Genomic DNA, 23,017 nt, shown 5'->3' on the forward strand with positions numbered 1-23,017 from the left:
TTACCAAAAAACAATCATAAAGGATTCCTCATCTATTTAAAAGATATTTTCTTAATGCTTTCAGTGTACACTCTGCTATGTGTTAGGAATAGAATGGACAAGTATTTATTGACTTCATGACATATTGCTAAAAAAGTGATTTATTTAGAATAATTCCATTTTGCAAAAATACTTATGTAGATATACATAAAAATACCTGGGAGGATATAAAATGGTTATCAGGGCAGCCTGGGTGGTTCAGCGGTTTAGCGCCACCTTCAGTCCAGGGCATGATCCCGAGACCCAAGATCGAGTCCCACATCGGGCTCCCTGCATGGAGCCCGCTTCTCCCTCTGCCTGTGTCTCTGCCTCTCTCTCTGCCTCTCTCTGTGTCTCTCATGAATAAATAAATAAAATCTTTAAAAAAATAAAATAAATAAAATAAAATAAAATAAAATAAAATAAAATAAAATAAAATAAAATAAAATAAAAATGGTTATCAGTGGGTGGTCAGATTTATTTGAAACTTACACAATAATGAACATGCATTTCTTTTGTAATGAAGTTTTATTAAAATGTTTAAAACTTAGAGACATAAAGTTATTCAATTATTTCACCTATTGTCAAGGGTTTTTTTGGCAATAAAAATACAATTTTCTTTACTTATTCAATGGAGGATGGATTCCAGCAGAAATGGAATCCTTCTTTTCTTTTATACCATTACAACCAACCTCCTGGATACTGCCCTTAAGATACAGCAGATACACAAACACTCACAGACAGGCATGCTCTCAGAAACAAATACATGGACACAAGACAGTCTCTCACACAGTAGAGGCACATAAACATATCACAGCAACAAAGAGATTCAGAGTCTTATTAAAACTTTTTGCTTTTTTTTTTTTAAAGATTTTATTTATTCATCTATGAGAGACTCACAGAGAGAGAAAGAGGCAGAGACACAGAGAGGCAGAGACACAGGCAGAGGGAGAAGCAGGCTCCATGCAGGGAGCCCGACACGGGACTGGATCCCAGGTCTTCAGGATCACGCCCTGGGCTAAAGGCGGCGCTAAATTGCTGAGCCACCTGGGCTGCCCCCTTTTTGCTTTATCTTTAAAGATTTTTTATTTTTAAGTAATCTCTACACCCAATGTAGGGCTTGAACTCACAACACATAGATCAAATCACATGCTGTATTGACTGAGCCAGCCAGGCACTCCAAAACTTACTTTGGTATAAGTTAAAAAGTTTGGCAGAGACCTAAATATATTTTTTTAAATTTATTTTTATTCTTTAATTTTATTTTTGATTTTTCTTAGAGAGAGGGAGGGAGAGAGAGCAAGCAAGCTGGGGGAGGGGCAGAGTGAGAGGGAGAGAGAGAATCCTCAAACAGACTCTACTGAGCCACCCAGGCACCCCAAACTTTTACAGAATATTTTAGTCATTACCTCTATACATAGTTGTAAAACTAAAAATACTAAGTATCAGAGAACTTTTCATTGTTACTAAATCATTAAAATATTTTTTAAAATACTCATTGACATGCCACTAACAGAATTATAGAAATACTATATTTTCTAGTTAGATGGTATATACATATATATCTTGAATTTATTTGTTCCCAGCCATTTTACTTAATTTTATTATTTCAGTAGTTTTTATATTGATTCTCTTAGGATTTCTAGGCATATAACCATAGTGTCTGAAAATGATTATTTTATCCTTTTTTCAATTTTTTAATGTTTCTATGTTATTTTTCATTTCTATTTGTTTTCAGTAAGTTAAGTTTTATGCAGGCTGAGTTTGTAAAAATTTATTATTTTTAGATAGTTAAAGTTATCAGACTTTTAAGTATGTTTCCTAAGGCACGAACCAAATGGAGATGTCTGGGAAATTGGGTAGTCAGGCCTGATGCTCAAGAGAGTAATATGGGCTAAGAGTTTGAAATGTGAGAATCATCATTGTGTACACAATTGTAGAAGACATAAGAATAGATGGAAGAGCTCCAGGAGGAACAGTATAAAGCATGAGAAGAGAAAAGGTCTAGGATGGAATCCCAAGGAACTCCAGGATGTAGAAGAGTGGCAGAATAAGGTAACTGCAAAGTGACCAGCAGAGAAGTAGGAGAAGAGGAGAGTGCTTTGTAATAGAAGAAAAAAAGATGGCATATCAGAAAGAGGAGAAACAAGGTCTTGTGGAACCTATCTGCAAGGTCTTGAGGAACCCGAGGAGAGTCTTTTGGATTGGACAATATGGAGGGGCTATTGATGATATTGAAAACAGTAGTTTGGTGTGGAAAGGGTGAAAATGAGAATATAGTGAGTTGAGAAATGAGTCCCATATGAGGAAAGAGAGACTTGTTTATAAACAATTCTTTGAGAAAGTTCAGCTTAATCGTTAGAATTATAGATTTATCAAAGTTGCTGTTGAGGGCAAAACCAATATGAAGTATGTTTATATATCAACAACAAATAGGTAGAAGATGAAAAGGAAAAATCCTCTTATAATAACATCTAAAAATATCAAGTACCTGGAATAAATCAAAAAACCAAAAATCAAAAAAACAAATGTATAACAGAGAAAATTGTAAAACTCTTATAGAAAAGCATCAAAGGAAATATATATAAAGAAATATAGGGAACCCTGGGTGGCGCAGCGGTTTAGCGCCTGCCTTTGGCCCAGGGCGCGATCCTGGAGACCCGGGATGGAGTCCCACGTCGGGCTCCGGTGCATGGAGCCTGCTGCTCCCTCTGCCTGTGTCTCTGCCTCTCTCTCTCTCTCTCTCTCTCTGTGACTATCATAAATAAATAAAAAATAAAAAAAAAATAAAAAAAAGAAATATATACTATGTTCATAAATCAGAACACTAAATCCTAAACATAGATTTAATAGGATCCCAATTAAAATCTCAACTGATTTTTTTTGTGGAATGTGACAGTATGTTTCTAAAATTTACAGAGGATTGTAAAGAGCCAAGGCAAGAGACACTTGAAGAAGTATAATTGAGCAGAAGTAGTTATCATATCATTATTTTTTTCTAACACCATAATATTTAAAACAGCGTTATAGTGGCAGGATAAATAAACCAATGGAAAAGCATAGACTCATGCATTTATGGACACTTACTATATGAAATAGGTAGTGCCACAGAACAGTGGGGAAAGAATACTTTTTTAAATAAATGACGTTTGAACAGTTGGATATCCATATGGAGAAAAGTAAAATTGTACACCACTTTTCATCATATACAAGTCATTTCCAGATATATTGAAGACCTACATGTGAAAGGCAAAATATAAAACCTACAAAAATAATGTAGAAAAAAATTATGATTTCGGGTTAGAGAGGAATTTCTTAAACAAGACAAAAAAAGTTCGAGCTATAAAGGAAATTTGACATCATGAAATTGAAGGACTTCAGAAAAATAAAGAAAAGATAAGCCACAGGATGGGAAGACATATTTGTAGCAGAGATAGCCAACAAAGGATTATAATCTAGCATAAAGAAATAATTCAGATCAAGGGGAAAAGACTACTCAATGTAAAAAATGGACAAAAAAACTTTAAGAGATACCTATAAAAGAAGAAATCCAAATGCACAGCAAAATCAATCTTATTGTTAGAGAAATGCAAATTAAAATCACAATGACTTCCCACCATAAGTGACAAAAATTCAAAGGTATGAAAATAACAAGATGGTTACTTTACTGACAATATAGAGAAACAGAATCACTCATATACTATGTGTGTATGTAAATTGGAATTACCACTTTGGGAAATTGGCATTATCTCATAATATTAAATATGTACATATTTTATTATGTGTAATCCCAGTCCCATGTATATATTATAGATAAAACTGCGTACATAGGTACATGTAAAGAATATTCATAGCAGTATTATTTATGATAGCCCCAAACTGGAAACAACACATATATTCATCAGCCCTATAATGGATATATAAATAATGGTACTTTCATGTATTCGAATTTTATACAGCACTGAAAATGAATGAATGAGTGGGGTGCAACTTATGTAAATAGCACTGAACAAAGGAAGCATGACACAATGGAGCATACACCATGACTTTACTTACATCAAGTTCTAAAACAGGCAACTCTCTTCTCTAGGATTGCACACTTGCATAGTGTATTGATATTTTCAAGCTAGGTAATTGAAGATTGTTTAATAAAAGGTATGGGCAGGGTTTGGGAAAAGCTGTAAGGAGCGGTTCAGAGTCCTAGTGCTGATAACAGCTGGGGTCATAACTATTCTTAGGTCAGAAGGGGTAAGCAGAGAGAACCCAGAGGGAGAGAATTGCATGAATAGTTAAGTCTCCTAGGAATAGTAGCCTTTGTTGTGATGGTTAATTTTGTATATGGACTTGACTGAGCCATGGTGCCCGTGTATGTGTCAGACTTAGTCTGGATTTCTGTGAAGATGTTTTTCAAATATGAAATTAACATTTATTAAAATATTTTTGAGTAGAATTGACACACCATGTTAATTTAGTTTCAGGTGTATAACATAGTGATTTAAAAAAAAAATAACATAGTGATTCAACTTCTCTATACCTTATACTATGCTCATTACCAGGGTAGTTACCACCTGTCACCATACACACTATTACAGTATCATTGACTATATTCCCTATGCTGTGCCTTTTATTCCTGTGACTTATTCATTCTAGATCACCATTTAAATCAGTGGATTTTGAGTAAAGCAGTTTATCCTCCATAATACGGGTGGGCCTCACCCAGTCAATTGAAGGCCTTAATAGAACAGACTAACCACCCCCAATCAAGAAGGAATTGTGGTAGCAGACAATCTTTGGACTTGAATTGCAGCTCTTCTCCAGATCTCCAGCCTGCTGGCCTACCATGCAGATTTTGGATTTACCAAACCTCCATAATTGCATGAGCCGTTTCTTTAAAATAAATCTCTCTCCTTCTCTATCATATGTATGTCTCATATATATATATATATATATATGAGATATACATATCTCAGTTCAGTATATACAACAGTATTATATATATAAACACATGTGTAGACACACATGTGCGCACACACACACCCTATTGATTATGTTTCTCTGTCTAACCCCAATAATACAGTTGGTAATAAAACCAACCCAGCTAGCCCTGGAGAGACTCTCTAGGGGAAGGAGGCAGGGAAGGAAAATATCCTGTTTCATTCCACTTCCTCTGATCTCCTGTTGATAAATGCAAGTAGAAGCTGGAGGTCAAAGGAACCCATTGATATAGTTCATACAAGCTAGCTTCCCAGTGTATAGAGCAGAGTAGAGAAGAGAGAAGAGTGGGCCTAGGGAGGCAAAGAAAGCTAAAATGTTACAAAGAAAAGGTGGGAAATTATTGCCAAAAAATTCAGAATGGTGGTTACCTCTAGGAGAGTGAGAAGGGAACTATCTAGAAGGGATACAAGGGTTGGTGTATTTTCTTATCTGAATGATGGTTAAATGAGTGTTTGTTTTATAATTATTAATTAAATCATGCATTTATGTTTTGTATTTTTTGTATATTTCATTGTTTAAAAGTTAAAGAAGAGAACAATACTGAACAATAAGAACTTGTATGATATTTGAGTTCTGAAAGTCATAATTTTCCAGGTGAGTAAGTTTGTAGCACTTAAAATAGTCTGTTTAAAACACTAAAAATTTGTTACAAACAAGCATACAAGTTCTGACAAGTGAAAGAATTAAATAACTCAGGACTAAAAGATATTTTCTTTCAAAAAAAAGTTGCTTCGAGCCAAATAGGGAAGAAAAAATAGTAGCTAGAGACTTGGACGTGTTTAAATACTGACGGTAATGAATAGTAGAAAGGTAAATGTTGAAGACACCAGAGAAGAAAGGGGAAACAGACGGAGTGCAGTTCCTCCAGTGTCGAAAGGAGAAACACAAATAGCACTACCAAAGGGATTAGCCTTAAATAAGATGAGGGACATTTATTGCACTGTGACTGAAGGAAAAAAAGAAAGATGTATGTAGCTGCATATAAATTTGTCGGCTTAGTAGTGGGAAGCTAAGGGGAGTCCCCCATCTGATGCTTCCTTTTTTTCTAGGACAGAAAACAAGAGGGAAGAGAAGTCAAATCTGAGACAGAAGACAGGGAGAAGGTTTGAACTACTTTGGAGAACAAGAGCAATAACCAGGTTTGCCAAGAAGTACCAAATACCTAATAGAAGTTGGAGACTGTGAATTTGTAGCACTATCAATCTGTATGATGACTTCAGTATTTAGCACCCCACATATGGATGGAGAAAAACTAGACACCTGGATTGATCCATGGTTGGGGTTTGGGACTGAAGGACAATAGAAAGGAGTCTGAGGCTAAGGACAAAGAGACACACCAGGGGATCTCAAATGGATGGGGCAGAGAAATGAAGACAGAAGAGGGTGAGCAGAGAAGAACACAGAAGGGTCAAGGGTTTGGATGTTATATGAGAGCATGAATAGGGAGCAATTGAATGATGAAAATGGAAAGATGGGAGTGTGTATAGGTTGTAGAATATCTGAATGTGAAACAGTTGCAGGTAGTGATAATACCTAGGGACTGGCCATGGGAAAGGAATGATGAAGTAGAGTGGAGGTGAAGGTCATCAAAAATGAAGAGGCTAAGCAGTTGAAAGAGTAGTTCATGTGGACACTGACATCATGGAGGATCATAGATATATTTGCAGTAGAAAAACAGTGCACAGTTTAGGAGGTCAGGGGTGGGGGGTGTTGACTGGGAGGTTGCTAAATGACAGCACCGGGAGGTAGAAGGAAGCCACAGAAGCTGTGGCTCTAAGAACTGTGGCTCTAAGGGTCAGAAGAAGAGTTCTTCAGAGGCTAGAGGAATAATGGTCCGGTTCTCCCCTCTACCTCAATTGGGATTCCAGAACATAAACTAGAAAAGTGTTGCCGGAAAAAATGCGTGGGCAAACCTAGATGACCAGGATAAGTTATAGTTAAGCCTATAATAAGGATATCAGGAAATGGGGCATATTAGGTTAAACTGGCTATAAAGTTTTCAAGAAGAATTCACTCTAGAAATGCCCTGATTTTGAGTAGTGGGTGGTATTGGTATCCCAGATTGCCCAGGTTGGCTCTGGAAGATTCCAAGTTTTTAGATCACTCCCTGATATGAGAACCTAGTAGTAAAGAACACATGTACATTAAATACAATTGTTTGCATACTAGTTCAGAGGGTTATCAGAGTTCTTTGAAGCTCTAGGTTAAGAACCATATTTAGAAGATGGCTTTGTACATATGGCTATTAGATCTTTGTGGCTAATTCCATCATGTAGATAGATACTAGTCTCTCCTTAGGCTGCAATTGCCAATCAGAAGAGAAAACTTTAGAAAATTGATCAAGGGGATCCCTGGGTGGCGCAGTGGTTTGGCGCCTGCCTTTGGCCCAGGGCGCGATCCTGGAGACCCGGGATCGAATCCCACGTCGGGCTCCCGGTGCATGGAGCCTGCTTCTCCCTCTGCCTATGACTCTGCCTCTCTATCTCTCTCTGTGACTATCATAAGTAAATAAAAAAAGATTTAGAAAATTGATCAAGTTATAATTTGACACAAATTTCCAGTTTTCTCTGGAAAATAATGTCTCTTTAACAATTCAGTGCTTGGGATCCCTGGGTGGCGCAGCGGTTTGGCGCCTGCCTTTGGCCCAGGGCGCGATCCTGGAGACCTGGGATCGAATCCCACATCGGGCTCCCGGTGCATGGAGCCTGCTTCTCCCTCTGCCTGTGTCTCTGCCTCTCTCTCTTTCTCTCTCTGTGACTATCATAAATAAATTTAAAAAAAAAATTAAAATAAATAAATAAATAAATAAATAAATAACTTAAAAAAAAAAAACAATTCAGTGCTGGCATGATTCCAATTAAAATGTTTGTTTATATATACAAAACTTCCTGGGGATCAAAATGACGTGTATCTTAGGTGCTTAATAAATGTTTGCTGAACTGAAGGGATAAGAGCTGGCTTCCCATGTAGACTTTCCTACAGGGAAAAGAACATGTTGGCTGCATATCATAGGTTTCTAGGCCCTTTGATAGTTACTCTTCTCATTATGAATGAGCAAATTGGTGTTCTAGTTTATACACTGGCCTCCTGTGCATTGAGTTAGCACGAACTTCATCCCTCGAGTATGATCAACTCTGGGCACCCTGACAAAATTAAGTTTCTGGACTTGCAAAACTGAGGAATGAGCCCTGGAAAATGTGACTTGACTGAGGCAATATCATCCTGAGGCCAGCCTGCGGGGCCCAGCTGGCCTCTCCCTATGACACTTCTAACTTGGTTGTTTAGAACAGCAGCTCTATTGAAATCATTTTTACCTCCTGCAATTAAAATCTTTGAGACCATGATGGAGTTGTTAGCAAAACATTGCTGTAATCTCAGCTAATGTAAGAGGACTAAGTCATTTATTAGAAATCATAGTGAGTTAATAAAACAGAGTAGCTGAAAATGTCTCCTAATTCTAGAGTCTAGGGTGGGGAGTTATTAACAGTGTATATAATTTGTGACTGTTCATGGGTAGTGACCTAGTAACAGACTGTTCCATTTTAAGGCTACTGCTAGTGAGTACTAAAATGCTTGTAACAAAACAAAGCAAACTCTGCTTTTTTGTCTGGTTTGTTTTGTTTGTATTATACTTCATTGCTTCTTGTGTTATGCTAGAGTTGCACATTTCTGAGTGTCTCATTCTTCTTGTTCATAGAATCATAAACTTTTCCCACAACTCTGAAGAGTTGGACGTAATGACCAGTAAAAACAGGATTTTTTTCAATATGGCAACCATTCCAATAACAATTACTGATAATTCTTTTGTTTCTCTTCACCTATAAAAAAGATAACTAACTAACCAGTTCAACAAAATGTCATTTCTTGCTAGATTTTTCACTAGAAGAAAGGAGTTTTCTTGCCCCTCAGAATTTTGTAAGTTCTCCTAATGATTGCTAATTTGGTGTGTGTGTGTTGGGGGGGAGGCACAGTATAAACATGCACATCCTTTAATTTTACCTGCTGATAAGTAATTTAATCCTTATTTTTATGTTAAATCATCAAGGATATACTATGGCTTAAAAGCAAAATGTGAGAATTTAAACAAAGCCCTGTGTTTGCAGTGGAGAAGGATGCGAGTTTAGGTAGGGATATTTGGGGCAAGGGTGTTGGGGGGTGGGGAGGCTGTTTAGGTTCTTCTCTTTTGGGGGATATGTCAGTGGAAACTCTGAGAAGCCCTGCTTGCCACTGGGATTAGTCCAGAAACATCTTTGCTTTGTTTCTCCTATTTCCCTGGGAAAGATCTAGATACTTTTGAATGAAAATACTGAATTTTTCAATGTACATTAAATTGCCCTTGTCCCACTCTGGTACTAAAACTGGAAGGAGTTTGTAACACTAGACCATCTTGAGGAAGAACAATGGACACACCCCTTCATTAGTGGAAATAGTATTGGCCCTGTAGAAATGGGGGCAGTTACTGATTGGGAGAGAGGTTTGGATCTGGCTACAGTAGGAAAAAAAACTGGTAATATAACTGGAAAGATGATAATAACTATGCAAGTCCAGATATTTTAATTTGAAGATGAGAAGAGAGAATATCAATCAAAAATAATACTGAAGTCCCAGATTAAGATGTAAAACATTGGGCTCTAAAGAGGAGCATGGAAGTTACTGTCAGTAAAAATATGCCCAGAGGATCTCTGGAAAAGGTGAGAATCGAGACAAAAGGAAGAGAAAAAAATGTCCTTAAGCTGAAAATTTTAAATGCCTCGCTAGGTGATGTTAGAATGCCAAAAAGACTATTTACCAAGAATACAAGCTGTTAACTTAATATGTGATGGTATAAACTGGGTTCTTCTTAGGGAAAAAAAAAAAAACCTCTAAGAAAACTTTATTTGTTCACTGTAAAATAGAGTTTTTTTTTTTAAATTATTTATTTGAGAGGAGAGAGGGAGAGAGGAAGAGAGTGCACAAGTGGGGGGGGGGAGGCAGAGGGACAGCAGACTCCCCACTGAGCAGGAAGCCCAACTCAGGGCTTGATCCCAGAACCCTGAGATCATGACCTGAGCTAAAGTCAGATGCTTAACCAACTGAACCACCCAGAGGCCCTTAAAATAGAGTTTTTAATGCAGACAGGATTATAGACTTGGGAGTGAAAAGTAAAAAGGAAGGTGAGAAAAATAAGCATCAGAAGTATTGTATGAGGGCAGCCTGGGTGGCTCAGCGGTTTGGTGCCGCCTTTGGCTTAGGGTATGATCCTGGAGACCCAGGATTGAGTCCCATGTCAGGCTCCCAGCATGGAGCCTACTTTCCCCTCTGCCTCTCATGAATAAATAAAATCTTAAAAAAAAAGAAAGAAAGAAAGAAAAAAGAAGTATTGTATGAGAGCAGAAGTCAAGTGAATTGGTTTGTCTAAGCCATTGAATGAAAAAGGAGAACATTTCAAAGCAGCCTTGTGAAATGCTCAGTTGGGATAATGCCCTGTGGATGGTTATAGCAGAGATGCAGAACAGGGATGCAGAGCAGAGAAGGAGTAAGAAATGAAGACTTAAGAGCAATTTACCATTGTAAATGGCGTAACTTTGAGAACAGTTAACACTAGAGCCAGATTATAGTAATATCGAAAAAAAACCCTATTTTTAAATGTATTAGAGATCTTCAAAAAGGTCTATCAGCAAAGTGTTACACAATTTAAATCTACTATTCTATATTTCTCTGGCTACAAATGGAAATATTCTACAAATATTATGCATAGATAAATAATACCCTCAGTAATGCTTGATAATGATACTTGAATATATATTTTTCAAGGACTAAATAACAAAGCAGGCATTTTAAAGGCTGAACAACCAGATTTCTTTGAAGTTCAATCCTTTGAAAAATGCTGATAGAAACAAGCAGTCCTGGTTCAAAGGAACTGGTATTTTTAAGTAATATTTTAACTGGAAAGCAGAACAGTTATTTGAAAAACACTATTGGGCACAATGATAGAGGTGGGTGGATAATGTTTATCCAAACAAACATTTGAACATTTTAGACCTTTTCTGAAAGAGTTTAGGGTAGTTAGATTTGGCATATAGATATCATTCTGATTTTAACTTGGCTTCTCCAAACAGAACTGACAATACTGCAGCCTTGCTGTTTAGAGGAGATACACGAGAGGAAGTCTGTCAGCTACTTCTCTGGGAAGAATTACCCAGGTAATAAAATTAATAAAGTCAACTTTTCTTACGACCGACTGTATTGTTACTGACCCTGGTTGATTTTTGCTTACGTTACTCTGTGTGAAGTACATGCAGGCTCTTGTTAAAAAAAAAAAAAGCTAATCCTGAACTTCATGATTTTTGTGTAAATTTGCAAGCTTTATCTCCCACTAGATTGTATTAACAATACAAACACATTTTCACCAGGCTGGTTTCTAGGCCCGTAGGTCTTTAGTTTATCTATGTTGCCTTCTCCTATCTCCTCTTTCCTTCCTCTGTCCCAGCCTCCCTCACCCCACTAGCCAACCCTGATGCCCTATTTTGTATCCTGGCACAGGACTCCACTCAGTGTTTTCTTAAGCTTGCTCTCTAGAGCACAGCCTTAGTGCCAGATTCATAGTCTCCAAACTTTTTTTGACTGGAGGACTTTATAAGAAAGTATTTTTAATACATTCTCAATATCTTCATAAATTACACGCATATATTCCTGTTAATACATTAAGGATACAATATAACATACTGAAACAGAAAAATTTCGATGAGATAAAGATGATACAAATCATAATTTAAATAATTTTAAACTATATTAATAATACAAAATACATTTACTCTAAAATGTTACTGTTAAAGCGTTTTAGAGAGAACAGTAATAAAATGTGCTTGGTATTTTTTAAATATTGGTTTTATGCTTTGTGATACAGCTTACACAGATGTCTGCTTTTTTTTAAAAGATTCATTAATTTATTTGAAAGAGAGAGAGCAAGCACAGGCAAGCTGAGGGAGAGCAGAGGGAGTGGGAGAGAGAGAATCCTGAAGCCAACTTCAAGCTAAGCATGGAGCCTGACTTGGGGTTCAACCCAGGACCCGGAGATAATGACCTGAGCAGAAACCAAGAGTCAGACACTTAACCAACTGAGACGTGCAGATGCCCCCAGATGTCTTCTTTGACATTCAGTTTATTTAAAGTTTCTCTGAAAAGGCTTACAAAGATACATGGATTTTTTTTTTTAAGACTTAATTTATTCATGAGAGACACACAGAGAGAGAGAGAGAGAGAGAGAGAAAGAGAGAGAGAGGGGGGCAGAGACACAGGCAGAGGGAGAAGCAGGCTCCATGCAGGGAGCCTGATGTGGGACTCCATCCTGGGACTCCAGGATTGCACCCTGGGTGGAAGGCAGGGGCCAAACCGCTGAGCCACCCAGGGATCCCCAAGATACATGGATTTAAATGGAAGAATTGTTTCCTTAGATGTGTTACTGAAAAAAAAAAAAAAAAAGAGGCTCCAGGTGAGGCCCCCTCAGGCTCCAGGAACACCCGGAATTACTAGAGGGGCCTCGGGACGGCGTAGTGAGGGCCGCAAGGATGTTCTCACCGGTTCAGATTTGGGGGTGCTCAGGATGCGATGGCAAAGGCAGCCTGTGGGCTTTCGGCCCTCGGCCCCGAATCAAAATGGCCATGGAGGCGGGAGCCGAGCGTCTCTGCTGCAGACAGCCAGGCAGCAAAGGCCGGCAGCATGGTTAGGAGGCCGTGGCCGCCGCCGTGGGAACAGGCGGGCGGACAATGACGGATTGACAGCGAGCGCGGCCGGCCCACCTTGGGGAGAAACCGTACCCCACAGCATGCGGCATACAGTGTTTTATGGGCGTCAGGTGTACAACACAGTGACCCAGCCCGGCCACACAGCACCTGCTGCTCGTCCGGACAGCTTTAAAGATTTCTTCTGTCCGCGGTGTGTTTCCCTGATTGATGCTGCTCCATATCTGATGGGCGCTGAGGGCCGACGTGTCCTCATTGTTGGGAGGTTCTCGGGACTTACTCCTTCACGTACCGACTTCCCTGCACTGTCTCCATCTTCGCCCTCGGAGCCTCAGTGAACATATGTGTCTCATCTCCCTCTCGTGTGTTTTACTGTTTACACTGCCTCCCGGCCTATTTTTACAGCTCATTTATTCACTTCTGTTAGCTCCCATCTAAAATTCAAAATGTAAATGGATTTCTAAATTCCAACAATTACATTCTTAGTTTCCAAAAAAAAAAAAACCCCAAAAAACCCCTGGCCCTGGGATTCCAGGATTGAGTCCCACGTTGGGCTCCCTGCAGGGAGCCTGCTTCTCCCTCTGCCTGTGTCTCTGCCTCTCTCTCTCTCTCTCTCTGTGTCTCTCATAAATAAATAAATAAATAAATAAATAAATAAATAAATAAATTCTCTTTTTTTAAAGATTTTTTATTTATTTATTCATGAGAGACAGAGAGAGAGAGAGGCAGAGGGGGAAGTAGGCTCCATGCAGGGAGCCCGACGTGGGACTCAATCCCGGGTCTCCAGGATCATACCCTGGGCTGAAGGTAGCACTAAACCGCTGAGCCACCAGGGCTGCCCAATAAATAAAATCGAGGGGAGGGGAGAGGGGGGGGAGGACTTGGCAATGGTACCTGTTTTCACCATCTAAAAGAAATCCAAAGAGAATTGTCACTTTTATGAAAAAAAAAATGAAAATAGCATTCAGTGTATGTGTTGCAGCAAGCCATTAGAGAGGCTAGTGAGTATGGGAGCAGCAAGAGTGGCCCCGCCAAACTCCTAAACCAGAAGTCCACTCAGTATCAAGCTGTGATAGCTTTGAACCATGTCTGTGAGCACCTGTACTTTACCTCAATTTATTTTGTATATCCCTTAGCCAGTTGTGTCCTGGGGTATCAGAAAAGCCTAAGAGAGGTTACTTTTTGGTTTGGAAATAGTCAAAAAGCTTTCTGTATAAATTAATAATTGCTTCTTCGCTTACTCCATTTTGCCCTATAAAATGTTTCATAGGATTAGAAAAGCTCTTTCTGATAGCAGGGGGAGCCTATATTTGAATTACTTCCAATTTATGTCATCCTGAATAGCCTTGCATTAACTATCTTTATACAAAGTCTTATCCAGGATTTTTTTAATTGGGATATATTCCCAGGATGATAGTTGCTATTGGTAATATTAATGTTTTGGTATTGTTTGATATTTTCAGATTGCTTTCAAAACATTCCTACCTCTGAGAGTTATTATGAGAATTAAGAGATAAGTGGTATAACCTAGCTCATAGCACAGTGTTAAATTAAGCATGGAGGTCATTAGACCAAGGTTGCTCTCATGCTTTAGCAGCCTGCAAGCAAACCCAAACCTAAGCCTATAAAATGCTTCAAGATTCTGTAGTCTAAACCAAAGGACGACCAATCACAAACAGCCAACTAGGCTTTCATAAAGAATGCAAGCCCTTGGAGGGCACTTGATGGGATGAGCACTGGGTGTTATACTATATGTTGGCAAATGGAACTTAAATAAAAACAAATGTAAAAGAATGCAAGCCCTTGAGCTTTACCCAAATAATTTCGTTGCTTTGCTTCCATGTCTTTTCTATAAAAGCCTTGCCCCTAGCAAGGGGAGTGCTGTGGAGTGCTTCTAATTGGTGATTCCTGATGTGAAAAAAAACAAACAAACCAAAAAAAAAAAAAAAACCACTTTTTTTTAAAATAAAAGATTTTATTTATTTATTTGAGAGAAAGAGAGTGCAAGAGAGAGCACAAGCAGCAGGGAGGGGCAGAGGGAGAGAGAGAAGCAGACTCCCTGCTGAACAGGGAGAGCCTGATGTAGGGCTCAATTCCAGGATCCTGGGACCATGACCTGAGCTGAAGGCAGACGCTTAAGCGGCAGAGCCACCCAAGAGCCTTTGAATGAATTTTTGTTCAAATAAACTCACTTAAAAATTTTTTTTTAAGTTTATTTATTTATTTATGAGAGACACACAGACAGAGAGGCAGAGACACAGGCAGAGGGAGAAGCAGGCTCCATGCAGGGAACCAGATGTGGGACTAGATCCCGGGACTCCAGGATTACTCCCTGAACCGAAGGCAGATGCTTAACCACTGAGCCAGCCAGGCGTCCCATCTCTTAAAAATTTTAATGTCTCTCAGTTTATCCTTTAACAACAGTTACTAGTATGTATTTGGCCTTCAGTAAGTGTCAGTACCCTTCTTTCAGACCATGATATTTTTAAAAATTGTATTTGTTTATTCCTGAGAGACACTCAGAGAGAGGCAGAGACATAGGCAGAGAGAGAAGCAGGCTCCCTCCAGGGAGCCTGATGCAGGAGTCCATCCCAGGACCCTGGGATCATGACCTGAGCCAAAGGCAGACACTCAGTGGAAGCTCTTTGTTTCCCCTCCAGTCTTGATCTCAGGGTCCTGGGATCTTGTCTGGCATCAAGTTCAGTGGGGAGTCAGCTTGTGAATTCTCTCTGTCCCTCTCCCCCTCCCCCTGCTGGGGATCTCTCTCTCTCTCTCTCAAATCAATCTTTTAAAAAAATAAAATTATGTTGACATTATTAAGCATTTACCATTAACTGAGATGTACATAGTCTCAACGCATGCTATGGCCTGGAGGAACATAGCCCCTGGGACCAACAGAACTAATCCACTTGTGAGGTTGGCCGTCCACATCCTTAACTGGGCCAAGGATGATTCTCAAAGAAGTTGTTCTCGAGACTCGACAGGTAATACTTGAAGTCGAGAGTATAGGTTCATATCATTTGAGTTTGAAAGAGGTTTGAGAGAAGGATCTAGTTAGGTTGGTTATCGAGGTTCCAGCCAGTTGTGTGCAAAATCAAAATAGGCTGAAACCCATGTGAACAGGGCGAACTCAATACTGACTTTTCACCCAAATTTTGAAACTTTCCCAAAACAAAGTAGCCATTGTGTGTTTAACAATGGGCTGCCATTTATTGAACATATCTGGTCCATTAAATAAGTCCTGTCACCTTTTGAAAGGTAAAATGTAGACTTAGAAAATATAATTTGCCCAATTACACAGGCCAGTAGGTAGGGAGGTGATAGAGCTGGAATTCAAAGTGGAATTCTGACTGAATCCCAAAGCTCTTTATTTTCTAATTAAGCTTATACTGCCTTCACTTACAGTGTGTAAAATGTTCTTTTTCTTCCAAGCTTTGTGCAAATCAAAGATTCTCTTTTTTTTCTACATTAAAGCCTTTTAAATATAAGTAAATTTCCAGGGCTGTTATATAATTTTTGTAAGTATGGAGGTCTGTATTATGAGCTGTAAAGAATAACATTATAGCTAAAGATATTCACCATTAACATTATTTATTTTGTCTAACTTTATTACCTGAAATGACATAGGACACATAAAGATATAGGTAAAAATTAAAATTAAGCAAAACCCAAAATATGATCAGATTTGGTGATAGATATAAAATCAGTGTGGCATGGTGGGATTTTTAAAAATCTCATTACCCTCTTTTTTTTTTTTCACCATCCCTCTCCCAAGTCATTAAAAAAGCAAAGACAAAAAGAACTTTGTTAGCATAACACAGAGTCTAGTTATCCTCTAAATGTGGGCAATATTAACATGAGAACTATTTTTCTTGTAGATTTGTTAATTTCATAAGCTGCTTAGGAGGGTGAGAACTGATAAAAGGGGGGGGGGGAACCTGGATGAAACCAATCAGGAGCTAGGAGAGACATCAGAAGGTGGGCAGGTGGATGAAAATAAATTAGGGGGGAAAAATAAATTAGGGGGTTAAGGAGAGTGGAGAACAGAGAAGACCAAAGAGAGAAGGTACTGCCAACTGTTCTGGGGTAAATTCTGATAGGCACATATTTTAATAGGACAAATAAAGGTTTACATTTCTTACAGACTTTCTTGTATGTTCATCATTGTCTAATAGTATTTTTCTGGTGACAGATTGCAGTTTCCACATATTGCAGGCATAATTATCTTAAGCATTAGGGTCATGGTGGAGGGAAGCATGTTCTTCTAAGGTTAAGAGAAGTGTTTGTGGTGTGGTACAGAGTAGTCTCAAACAGATTAGGACTAAAGACAAATGGAAGGTGGGGATCTGGCAGGCTTCACACAATAGAAGAATCCTCTGATGAACATTTTTCTCTTTTCTGGACAGCTCGGATGAACAGACCTCTAGCACCCACAGCTTATGCTTGCTAAGGACAATGGCCTAGATAAAATTAAACGTAGAGGCTTCAAATTAAAATGGGATTTGTGTTAATCAACTCTGAATTCATCTACACCAAACTATTACTAGATATTCAGTCAAATCCACATGATAGGAAGTTCTTCCTAGATTTGATAAATGGAAAATAATGAAGTGGGAGAGAACCAGGAGGGAAAAGGGTGGAGGTAAAAGAGGAAGAAGAAGAAGAGGAAGAGGGGAGAGAAGGGAAGGAGGAGGAGAAAGAAAGGAATTTTAAGAGAAACCATAGATTTTATAATTTTGTCTGTGTTTGACCTGGTGATCTTTGAGTGAAAGAAAGACAATCTGTTCAGTAGTCTTTCTGAATTAACTGCTGGTGTTTCTTTTCCACTTGGCATCATATGTGAGGCATTTCTTTTAAAGCACATGCCAACTCTTTTCAAATGGAGCTTTGTTCTCAGACGATCCATTAATTGAGGTATCACTGTAGAAATTGGGTCAAAATTCCACATAATGCAGAACTCCTTAGCATAGTTTGTTTTTCCTTCTCCTTTCTCCTCCCCTTTATGCCTTCAAACACATTCTCCCTCTTTTCACTGCCAGAGTGATTTCAGAAGATTCTGTAACAAGTTCTCAGAGACCCATTGTGCAGTAACAAAGAATTCTGGCAAGGAGCTGTAGGTTCTGTCCTTGCCTCCTTTCCTGAGTGGAAGGGTGCCCTCATCCCTCACTAATGGCAGAGTAGGACAAGCATTGCAAGCTTGCAAGCTTGCCAAGCACTAGGAACCCAAGAAGGAACTCGTCATGCCAATCAAACCTGTTGGGTGGATATGTGGGCAGGTGTTGAAGAACTTTTCTGGAAGAAGTATATGCAATCTTGTTGTAAAGGGGATATGGGTGTGGGAAACAACTGGGAATAAAGTCCCCTAGGGTTTATCTGCTTTCCCTAGTCACTAACAAAGTGGACCCAGTGTCCATGTCCTTTTGGATTGTGGTTAGGTGATGTTTTTAGTTGAGCTCTCTTATCCCCTAATTTCTTTTTGTCTCAGTCGAGGGGATCCAGAAAGTAATCATGGACCTTATAGATGAGTTTAAAGATGAATTCCCTACCATCCTAAGATTATCACAGTCTAATCAGGTAATGTGATTTCATAACTTTGAAAAGGATTACAAAAAGTATATTGTATTTTTAATTTACCAATTATTTAATGCTTGACTTTGAAATCAGTACCCGAAGCTTAGGTAGAAGTTAATTTTGCCTCAGAAAAAACAAATCTTGAATCTTACTCATTGGGTGGGTCAATGGAAATCAGGAAGATGGTGGACAAAGAAGTGAGATTGATAAATTAAGTTTAAAAAAAATCACTGTGCTGTTAGGTTGGAAATGTGGAACTCTCTCATAGCCACAATTGCAGTGTGTATAGTTTGCTACACTTGCTTAAGATTTGCTTAATATTAGGAAAATACCTAGGTATGTTTTAACTAAAATCAATGTCAATTAAATCAGTGGAAAAAAATAACCAACATACATTATAAAAACAGGAAGATAAATATTATATGGGTATATGTTTTAATGTGGAAAGAAAATAGTGATATCGATTTAAACAAAGCACACGTGCATGTGTTTTCTATAACCTCTGTTCCCCAAAGGATTTGAGACATAAAATATTGGGAGTGGAAGAAGGAATAGGTAGAGAATTATGAAAAGACATCTGATCAGGAAAAAGTAATCTTTTATAGCCTAATTTACTTAAAAGTGCACAGCCCTTAGTGGAAGTGTATTTTAGTCATCTAGACCACAGCTGGAAAAGAATATGTTGTAAGTTACATGGTACAATGATAATCTCCTCATCTGGATATCAAGAGTTTTGGCAATGTCAGACATGAGGAACATAGGCAAAACTTGGAAGTAGACAAAAAAGTTCTCTGAGTAACGTAGCAATCACAAAGTCTATATATTTCATTCCAAAGGCAAGATATTAGAGCCACTTTTGACGATTCATCCACCACCAGGCATCAGACACTACTAAGTACTTTCCTATTGGCTGGGACTGGGAATAGGAAATACAGACATAAAACAGGATTCTTTCAGTCAATGAGCTTAATCTAATGGAGACAGGATTGTAAACAAGTAATTGTTTTTGGAATATGGTAAAAAGTAAATCCAACTTAGAGGAATATGAATGGCTTTACCTAGGATGGTCAGAGAAGGCTTTATGGAGGAAGGATGCTAAAATCCTTTTGCAGAGGTCGAATACGAATTTTCAAAGTGAAGAAGAGGATAGGGTAAGTAGATAGGAGCAGAGGAAACAGTGTCAGGACAAAAAGTATGAAACAGCATAGCATGTTCCCAGAATATCAAGTAAATATGAACCAATGGCATGGATCTTGGGTTTAGACTTGGCGGGGGGTAATACTGAAATGTAGGTATCTGGATACATAGTGCTAAGATGATATCCAGATGGTGATCCACTAAGTAGGATGGGATAAGGCTTAAAAGCTCCAGATGGCAAACCAGATTTTATAAATCTATATCTTAGACTAAGTGTCTAGTTGCTTCCCCTTTTCATTCCCCTAGTTTTAGTATAAAGTCTTTTTAAATGTTGGAGATTTTTCTTGAGTATGCTCTGGAGTATTAGGGAAGGAAGGCAAGTGACCATGCTTGGTCTAGGATGTAAAATAGGCACAGTCTGGAAAGCCCTGTTGCCCCTTCCAGGTTATGATTCTCTCACCACTGACAACATTAAAGAAGCTGGATTCAATAATCTAACAAATCGCAACTTTCTATACAACTCCCTTCATCCCTTCCTACCCTTTAAATAGCCTCATTCTCACTAGAGCCATAAATTTGGTTTAACAGTGAAATAGATTGCTATTCTGATCCCAGAGAAAGAACTCTAAGTTCCCATTTCCAACTCATTGAAGTCATTTACTTATAAGAACTTTACCTCATTCACAGAAGAATGTAAACATAGTTACTTCAGTTCTCATTTCAAAACACTTATATTGTTCTTTTTCTACCATTTACTTTGAAGGATGTGTTGCTGAGATTGGTGAGAAACCCAAGTTCTTAGGAGATACTGTAACAGATTGAAGTTACTTGTACTTCAAAAATAAACTATTCAGAAACAATGCTAATACTTAGATAACTAAATTATTTTTTAAAAGTCAGATTGTAAATGCAAATTTTATTATTTTGGAGATGATCCATAATTCTCAAACATACTGAAAGAAGTGGTTTTAAGAATACTTAGAGGGCTTTTATTAATTGGGTTGGATTCTAAACCTCTAAATTTCATGATTAGTATTAAATCTTTTTTTTTTTTTTAACCTTAGCCATTCATTGTTTAGGAAAAGGCCATCATGTTGGCCTGAAACAAACAAAAGATTTGGTGGGAATTATAATGGGATTTTTAGAGATATATGCAGAATAGTGATTTTTTTTTTTTTTAGAATAGTGATTTTTAAATAGTTATTTATGACTAATGATTTTGAAGGAAATCTTCTTCCTGGGGCTGAGGGATGTTAATTTTAGAATCTTGGCTTGAGGTCATGGCTTCTGATGTCATATACTCTCCAGTCCAGCACAGACCCCAGTACTTTGAGTATCCACTTCCCTTAGTTAAAAGTAATATTTAAAGGTTTGTGTTTCCAAATTGCAAATGATTTCCATATGAGGATTTAAAAATATTAAACTTTCACATTCAAGCAAATGAAAAATGTATTTTACAATTAGGGAACTAAAAAATTTTAATTCAGATGATCTTTACTTGAATGAGAGAACACTTTTGTGGAAAATAGGGTCAATTTTTGTGCTTTTAATTATGAAAGGTAAATATGTGTTTAATTCTGTAGTTATCTTGCTCTTAACCTTATACTATAAAATTGGGAGTAGTAAACAGAACATATTAGAATCCATACAAAACTTTGGATTTTTATAGTTGTAGATGTACTCTTCTGAGTTCTCTTGGCTGCTGCTGCTGCTGCTTCTTCTTCTCCTTCTTCTTCTTCTTTTTTAAACATGTATGACAAAACTCTTGGGTTTGCACCAGTGATGTCTGGAAATTAGTTTCATTGGTATTAGAATTGTTTTTTTGTTTGGTTTGGTTTGGGTTTTTTTTTTTTTTTTTTTTTTTTTTTTTTTTTTGGTGTTAGAATTTCTAAATCTCATGAGAGTAGGACTGTAATGAATGGAGTGTTCTAAATTCAGTTATATTTTTGTCTTCGGTGTGTTGTTTCTAGTGAGATATGATCATACTTGTGAATGTTACAGAGCATGTTATATACACTATAACCTTTTGGGTGGTTTCTAATTTAATACTTGGTATATTTCTCTATTTTTCTATGTTAATTTGTTATATTTCCTAACATTCTTCATTCATTCATTCATTCATTATTTCATCCAGCGTTTATAGAGTACCCTACTACGTGCCAGACACTATTCTAGGTACTGGGAAAAGAGCAGTGACTCATATGGATATAAAACAACACTGCTGTCATGGACTTTACATCCTAGTAAAGTGGAAAAACAAAAACAAGGAAAATAAAGTCTATATTATGTTAAAGATAGATCTTAAGAAGCAATATGGCAGAGATATGAAATAGGGGTAGGGACAGGGAGAACAATTGACTGTTAAGGTCAGGTGACTAACAGGGACTTAGTGAGAAAGTGATTTTTTTTTTAAAGATTTTATTTATTCATGAGAGACACAGAGACACAGGGAGAGGGAGAAGCAGGCTCCCCTCAGGGAGCCCAGCGTGAGACCCCCAGGACCCCAGGATCATGCCCAGAGCCAAAGGCAGATGCTCAACCACTGATTCACCCAGGTGCCCCAAGAAAGTGATTCTTGAATTAAGATTTGAGGGAAGCAAGGGAGCAAACCTTGATGTCTTTGAAGAATCAAACGGCATAGCTGGGGCTAAGTTCCTGAGGCAGGAGTATATCTAACAAGGTCAACAAATGATGAGGAAAGGAGGAGAAAAAGACAAGGATGTTAGGAAGGTAAAGAAAAGACAACCTTTGTAGGGCTTTGTAGACCACTGTTTGCAATTTGGCTTTGACATTGGGTGCACAAGGGAGCCACTCAAGTAGCTGAGCAGAAAAGCAAGGTAGGATCTAAGTTTTAATTGTATCTCTTTGGGTGAGGTATTGAAGAATAGAATGAAAATAGACAAGGATGGAAGCAGAGAGACCATTTGAAGAGGCTAATTTACTAGTCTGGACAGGAGATGGGGTATAAATATAATGGACTGAGTATTGGCACTGAGGGTAATGAGAAGTGATCAAACTCTAGGACTATTCAGAGAAAGAATTGAATAAGACTTGCTGACAGGCTGGTTTTTTGGATGTAGAGTAGTAAAAAGCTGATGTAATAGAAATTGGAGTTCAGCATTAAAACTGCTGATGATAGAGAGATGAGTAAGACTCTAGGAAAAAAAGAAATCAGGAAAGCAGGATATATTCAAAGAAGGGGGCTCAAATAGTGAAATCTGGAGCAGGATTCTTGAAACAATCTGATTAATTGATACTAGGTTTTCTTGTGGTAAGTGATCATTACCTTTGTGTGTCTGTCTCTAAGGTGGTGGTGGGGAGGGGAGTTGGAATGTCTTTTCTCACATTTGATAACATGCTCAGATGATAATGATGACAGAAAGAATCGTGTAAACTTGCACATTTTGCAACCAATTCCAGGAGCTTAGGACAAGAGTCAAACAAAACGAAACAAACCAGGGAAAAGAAATGAGCACTTCTTAATTTGGGGTCAGTGTTTACATTTACCCACATGGTTTGGTAGGAAAACATATAGCATAGATGACAGACAAAAGGAAAAGCTCGTAGCTCCAAAA

General features: G+C 38.1%; 1 protein-coding gene across 5 annotated transcripts in view; it reads left to right on the forward strand.

The window, feature by feature from the left end:
• The window catches only part of SPATA9 (spermatogenesis associated 9), a 63,491-nt gene that overhangs the window by 7,044 nt on the left and 33,430 nt on the right, over window positions 1–23,017 (forward strand). For 2 of the 5 annotated variants that reach the window (XR_011997022.1, XM_072736751.1), the window contains exons 2-3: window positions 6,063–6,152; window positions 11,112–11,195. Coding sequence is in view for 1 of the 5 variants with exons in the window: in XM_025992882.2 (XP_025848667.1) it covers window positions 18,243–18,308 (66 nt within the window). In the remaining 4 variants the exon portion in view is untranslated. Of the gene's footprint in view, window positions 1–6,062; window positions 6,153–8,884; window positions 8,929–11,111; window positions 11,196–18,222; window positions 18,309–23,017 lie in introns of those variants that run through there. The other 3 variants (XR_011997024.1, XR_011997023.1, XM_025992882.2) reach the window with 3 other exon arrangements.

This window comes from Vulpes vulpes, chromosome 14, assembly GCF_048418805.1.
Source record: "Vulpes vulpes isolate BD-2025 chromosome 14, VulVul3, whole genome shotgun sequence".
In the NCBI taxonomy this organism is placed as follows: Eukaryota; Metazoa; Chordata; class Mammalia; order Carnivora; family Canidae; genus Vulpes; species Vulpes vulpes.